This window comes from Echinops telfairi, unplaced genomic scaffold (assembly GCF_000313985.2).
Source record: "Echinops telfairi isolate 266 unplaced genomic scaffold, ASM31398v2 ScPeMD7_5592;HRSCAF=6446, whole genome shotgun sequence".
NCBI classification, from domain to species: Eukaryota; Metazoa; Chordata; class Mammalia; order Afrosoricida; family Tenrecidae; genus Echinops; species Echinops telfairi.
In genome coordinates this window covers 21521409-21528593 of record NW_022109491.1, presented here as the reverse complement: position 1 = coordinate 21528593, position 7185 = coordinate 21521409, and the positions used below count along the sequence as shown (strand labels likewise).

The window sequence follows — 7185 nt, the reverse complement described above, 5'->3', positions numbered from 1 at the left end:
CCTGGGGGGGCGGGGGCAGAAAACAGTATTGTTTCAAATAATTTTGTTCAAATAAATTATTTTTTACAAAAAGGAATTATATGGATAGCAAGACAAAACCTTGATTTAACTTGTAAACTACGATGGGGGAATTATATGCCAATAAACCTACCGCATACAATAGTGTATAAGCCGAATTCTTCAGCACATTTTAAATGCAGTTTTTGTGGTAAAACTAGGTACCTTGGTTGATATTTGGGTAGGTTTATACTCGAGTATATATGGCACTTATAAAAATATATTTCAAAACTACCCAGTGCAAATTGTCAAAGAAAAAAATGGCAGAGCCACATTTGTTGCAGTGTAGTACAGATTTTGCCATTACTTTTAACAGAATAAGGTTGTATAATACATAAGTCCATGACTGTTAGCACATTACAACAAATGTGGGGATATAGCACAAGAAATACAATTTTTCCAAGATATATCAGGTATTTGAAAACCTGATTTACAGAAGTCTTCTGCTGCAAGAAATAACACTGCCCAGGTAGATACACACACACACCTGAAAATTTACTTCAAATTAAGGAACTTAACCTGTAAATAATCAAGAGAGTAAATAATCAAGCTTGCTTTTAAGCTAAAGATGCAATTATCACACAGGATACAGTACTTAACTATGCACTGGGTTAAGTGCACTTGCATTTGGCAAATATATTTTCCTATCTTACCCAAGACAGGCTTACAATGATCTCCAGTTGCCAGTTCTCTATGGCAATTGAATTATGTGCAAACCTACACGTTTCCAAAAGTGCTTATTGCAAAGTGGACTATACCGGGACTCAGACTCTGAGTAGTAACAATTATTTTCACGAAGAGGACTATTGGAAGTCAGAGAAACCAAGTCTATTCTCTTTAGTTCCTCTGATTTGAAATATTTGAAAAATGAGGATTTCTTATGGCCTTTTTAAGAGAATTTTATTTGAGTGGTTCTTACAAAGGTTGTTGCAATATGAAAGTCATTGTTCTGATAAGAAATATCAAGCTGTCTTGTCAAACACACTGAAATAACCCAAAAATATATTTCAGAGCTCACAGAGCTTAAAAAGAGCAAAGATTATATGCAACCAGACAAAACCTATTTCTGCATTTCCTATTTCCTGCTCGGACTGCTTTGCTTACCAGACTTGTCAGTGAACATCAAAGGAAATGCAGGGATCATTTTGTTTGGAATCTCACACACCAGAATACATAATATTTACAAATAAATTTTACACATACATTAACTGAAAAGTTGCCATCAAGGAATAAGATTTCAAAATCTCCCTTTCTTACCAATTGACCAGAATGCACAATGAGATGTTAACAGCCCTTTAGCTGTCTGTAAAATTCACTCTAGATATATTCCAGAAACCTTATCTAAGCCAGTAGCCAAATATAACATTACTGAAATCTAACTGCCATGTAAAAAGTTAGGGTTCTGAAACATTAAAAACTTAACATCCCTTGTCTGCCTTTTTATAGAAAGCACATTTGTTCCCCTAGAGCTATTCCTATAGATACTTAATGTAGTTTTTGTAAATATACATTTAAAAGGCAGAACAAGAAAACAGCTTTGTTTACAGTGGTATTTACTAGTTAGGGAGAATGAGCACACTGTATTCCTGTTAACATTTTTATTTTTTCAAGATAACAGGAATTGTATACAAATGACAGTAGACCCTTGCCTCTTTATTTTTATCTAAATAAAAGATAACTCAAGATGAATTCTCAAGAAAGAAAAAAAGCTATGTACATAAGGGACTATGTTCCTTCATCGTCTACTTGGAACCAGTAGTTGTGTTGCTGTCATAGAATCTGGAAAGAGGTTGTGATACGTCGGAAGAGGTACATAGGCTGCTGTTATCATTTTACCTGTTGAAATAAACACATGGTTTAGCATATTTTATTTTGTTTAGACTTAATATTAATAATCACTTATATAAAGACCAATCTTACCAGCGAACCACCTGCCATGTAATGCATTGACAGCAGCTATAGCTGCAGCAATTGATGGACACTTCACATACACATTGCCCTAAAAATAGAAAAATTGAGTTATACATAGCTTTACAGATGTTGCTATATAAGGCTACGAGATTGACTTAAAAATTTTTAAATTGTGAATTATAGCAATGTAGAATCACAAAAGTTCTCATATATAATTATGCAGTAAATATATATTATTGAAACTATCCAACAAATGTACAAATATGCTTGACACAATGGATGCACGTATGGATTGTGATAAGTTATACGAAAGCCCACAATTACAAAAAAAAATTACTAAGACTTAACATTATCCTAAAATTAAAAGATATATATTAATACCTGAGCTGAATTTTTGTCAACATAAATATGAATAACTCCACCATGTTTATTACATTCTTCAATAACATCATCCTTAATCTCTGTATCCCATCCAACTTCTTCTTCGCTATAAAGAAAAGTATTAAAGCCTGTTAACATTCAACATAATAAAAACTAATCCAACATTTGTGATTGATAAATGCCAAGGCTAAACCATAAACTGATACAAAACTAATGAAATGCTTTTGCCTTAATAAATGGTATTCTAACCACTGACTAGGAATAAAAAGATATCTAATTCATAGCACATACGAAACCAGTAGAAGGAAAAAATTTAAACATTTTTATTAAATATTTCAGTATTTCATAATTAAGAACTGGTATAAAATACCAGTTGACATTATGACCAGTTGAGTGGACATATCATGGAAAACTTGCATAGTAATCTGAAGAATCTCAAACCCTTAAATGTACATCTCCCCAAAAAGTGTCAGTTTTAGTTATGAAATAGTTGAAAATTTCAAAATGGTAAGTCAACTCATGGATTTCTCTCATTTAGTCTTTAACAATGTGTATTACACTTACGTTTGAGGGTTAAACATGTTAGACAGTTGGAAACACTGTGTTGCAAGTGGTTGAACAGAAGCAGCTGCAGCTAAAGCTGAAGCTAAAAACAAACAAAAAAGAAATTAGTTTCATATAAACAAACAGCTGAGTATCCTTAATAAAATAAACCACTAACTCCAAACCACTAATTAAGGATAGTTTCAATAATTTATCTTATAAACTGGAAAATAAGATAGAATTTGGTCATGATTATGTTTGAGGGTTTTAACATAAGATTAACTCAAGATACATTGTACACTTAAAAATGGATTAATTTGCTGTGTACAATTTTATAATTGAGACCATGCAACTTAAGCAGTCAAGTTAATAAGTGTTATTAAATAGTGATTTGAGCAATCCACAAAGCCAAAGGTTAAAATGGTAATTGTTTTTGAAGGAATGCTGGAGTTGATACACTTAGAACATAAATCTACACTGTTTTTTACTTCAAGTTCATGTCCATGAAACAATACATAGGCACAATTCAATTTATTGCCAATAAAAATGGTCTTGTTATTAGGCTATCTTACAAAAATGAAACTATAAAATACAATTAAATTTTAAATTATTAGATTGGTCTAAGTGCAACATGATAAACACTTTTTTTAAGTATATAGTAGCACAATTAATATTCAAATTGAGAAGAACTACTGGATATAATATTGAGGAGCAAGGAAATAAAGAAAACCGGCTTACTGAATTAAAACATTTTCCAAAATGGTTGCTCCAGAGCTTTTATGTGAATTATTCAAACTTTACCAGTAGCTGCTATAAAACTCACCGTAATCATATTATATGATCAAATTTCAATCCAATAAACAAAGCTAAGGATAAAACAGTGGATTAGAAGTTACAGTAATCAATATGAATGACTATATGAGGAACTACACGATAGTAGAAATCTATGAAAAATAAACGAGGTTACCGTATGAATTACGGCACTGAAATATGTGGATTTATGGTATCATTATAATGCCTTTAGCATTTTTTCACTTTTTCTACGATGAATATTGTTTTTTCATACCATACTTTTTAATTTAGCACAAAATACTGAAATAAATTTAAATAAATTAATTTGTGGGAAGATGCAAGAGTTACATGCATTGTAAAATAATGAGTACTGTTTGGTTACTCATGAAATAGAAATATGTTGGAAAAATAGTACGATTATAACAGAACATATGGGGAAACGAGAATTTTTCTCTTTAAAATATATTAACCAGATTACCTATGGTGAAAATGTACAACAGAAACATTCAGAATTAACACTGATCATAATACCGAATGAATATAGCAAGAAATAAGGAAACAACTCTTTAACGTTAAAATATCTGTATGTTAACCAAATAGCAATGAATGTATATTCTGGGGTGGGAGGGGAGGAAGGTGAAATAACTACCTACCTTCCTTAAATAAACACATAAACAAACAATCCTGCCCTATCCCTAAAAATGGACACTAAATTTGCTCAAGAATTTATCTAAGTCCAATGACAGAGTCAATGGTATCAGAAGCCTCCAAAATCATCCTACTTTATAAATTTTTCATCCGATTGTCATCCAATTTAAATCATCATTCCGTCATCAAGATGATTTCAACTCAAAACAATACCCCATAATTTTTGCCAAGGCTATAAATTTTGAAGCAAACTTCATAGTGGCTGTGGGCTTGAACTACTGTCCTTATAAGGCACTCTAGGCTCCTCGCATGTAATTTAGTACCCTCACTGCTTACCTGTACTTATACATGTATTTAAACAGAGATCCATTTCATATAACTTTTATTTTATTAAATAAGTCTTCTATATGGAAATCTGGATTCCTTCTAAGTTCCATCACTAACTTGTCTATTAATTTAGTTCATCTGATTTTTATATTAAAGCATAGTAACAATCTGAAAACACTGTTAAGCATTAAGCCAAGTACAAAACTTAAACTCTAAGCAGCTAAAGTAAAAAAGGCGTGTAATTCCCTCTGGAATTTAAAAGATGTATCTGGCTTTCCAATTTATATATTGATAGGCCTTTTGAGCCAATATGCCCAAAATGTTTCTAAAATATAAATAATAACTATGTCTTGCTACTATAAATCTACAGAGGCAAAATATGAAAGAGAAACATTTCAACTCACCTTCTGTCTGCTGGGAAAGTCTTGTTTGCAAATCTATAACAAAAGAGAATTCTACAGCTCAGTGCAGGAACAATGAAGAGCCTCAACTAACAGGGTAAATGTCAGGAAAGTATTAATAAAAGAGGACTATTGCAGCAGGGTTTGTCAAAGGGAACATAATAAAACCTGGCAGCAAACCACCTTCCCCATTCCTCATTGAGAAGGCTTTGGGGCCTTTTTATATCCCCTACCCTAGGAAACTGCCTTTTCCTATCATTCCTGGTCCTCCACATGGCAAATGCATTCCACTAGGCAACTTTTAGTTGGGCATAATGGGAAATGGGGAAAGGGGGGCACACCGGTCAAAATATGTGCAAAAAAACCCTGACCTTGAGAATTCAATTCCAAGTACTTGGGATAGAAATGTACTTATTTTTTATCACTTATCAATCACAATAAACACTTAAGAATGCTTTTTTATATTAAAATTATCTAGTGCTGTCAACAGCACACATCAAATAGCTATAAACACAGGTATGAAAATTATGATGAACCTATAGAGAAAACAACTACAATAAGGGTCCTGGGGGTTAACAGTTGGGGAGGTGGGCCCTCCCCCCTCCCATCCCAAGGAGGTCAAGAAGTCTGAAAATGATTGTGGTATCAAATTGTAAAATATTGCTTGATGTGAGTGAACAATGGAATATGTCTGGATTATCTAATGAAATTCTTTGGGCATAAATGTAATCTTCTCAACTACAAGAATAATCAACTATATTATTATCCTTTAAGTGTGCTGAAAAAATTTTTTTTTTCTAATTCAAGACTTTAGTAATTTATTCTGTCTCTGACAACATAAGGTTTTTTGTTTATCTAAATTATTTTTTAAAATTCTTTTCGTGGATTCAAACTTTTACCCACCAAGCCATGAGGTGACACTATTAATAACATGATTTCTTAGCATAATTTGGAAATATAAAGAGGTAGAAAATTAACCAATGGGGGTATTCTCTGTCCACAATCGCTGAAGTACAAGAATACAAGGATCTAATCAGTATTAAAAATAAAACAGAAGCACAGAATTAAAAGCTGCAAACTCATTGAGGTAAATATCTTTTAAAATGTGATTTAAGTACAACATTTTATATTACCAGTTTGGTTTCCTCCAGAGGAACAAAATGATCACCAAAAAATGGGCCAAAAATGTATAAGGATACTGCAGCCCAAGTTATACTGGGATATAAAAATACCTGGGTTCTATGTGCTCAAAATTGGCATCTCAGGGAATTGATGTATACTGAAGGAACTTGAAGGTATGACCATAGGACCACTGTCAAGAAATGTTAAGTTATAACACAATCTGTTTTACTTCCTAAAATGGGAAAAAATGTAGACATATCAGATATTTATGGTTTTTAAATATCTATCAACTGTTATCCAAATTATAAAAATGATTGATCGGGTTATCACAAAATAGGAAAAGCATGGGTTTATAAATAGATTCCACCATATTCTCTCAGAATTACAGTGATATACACACCCTTGTTTCCCAACACTAGCTACGGATTTAGGGGACAAGGCCTCATATACAATGCTAAGCATTTATTTTAAGAGGACACACAGAGGTTATAAATCTGGAGAAAATACACATTTAATTGTGTGCATTTTAATGTTCACCATAAATACAATAGCAATATATGAATTATCTTAAAGATGAACACTGAAAAAAGGGGATCACACGTATGTATAAGAAAGGGAATCCTGGTCCTGTTTTTAAAGGGGCTTCAAAGAGCGGGTTTAAGAGTTTCATTAATGGTTTATTATAAGAACTGTAAGCCCTCAAAAAAAACAAGTTTTCATTAAATTTTAATTCCATTTTAACCAATTTCAACATAGCTTACATTATCAGAGAAATAGATATTGTAATTAATATCTATCACTGCAAAACTTCAACTAGCTGTAGATATTGTAAATGAAAATCAGCAAGTCAACATACTTTCCTAAATGAGTTAACTATTATTGAGTCGTTACCTAAAACCCCTGGAATAATACCTGCAATGTCCACTAATCAAGTGTTTGGTTAATATACTGAAAAAAATGACTGGAACAATGGGAAGCAACACAAGACAATTTTCAATTTAAA

General features: G+C 32.2%; 1 protein-coding gene across 1 annotated transcript in view; it reads right to left on the bottom strand.

Moving 5' to 3' along the window:
- Positions 1-940: 940 nt before the first annotated feature.
- The window catches only part of RBM39 (RNA binding motif protein 39), a 26554-nt gene continuing 20309 nt past the window's right edge, over positions 941-7185 (bottom strand). The window contains exons 12-16 of the mRNA XM_045295517.1: positions 5064-5114; positions 2914-2995; positions 2350-2455; positions 1978-2056; positions 941-1893 (exon numbers count right to left, since the gene is read on the bottom strand). Coding sequence (XP_045151452.1) covers positions 1793-1893; positions 1978-2056; positions 2350-2455; positions 2914-2995; positions 5064-5114 — 419 coding nt within the window. The 3' untranslated portion in view covers positions 941-1792. The remainder of the gene's footprint in view (positions 1894-1977; positions 2057-2349; positions 2456-2913; positions 2996-5063; positions 5115-7185) is intronic.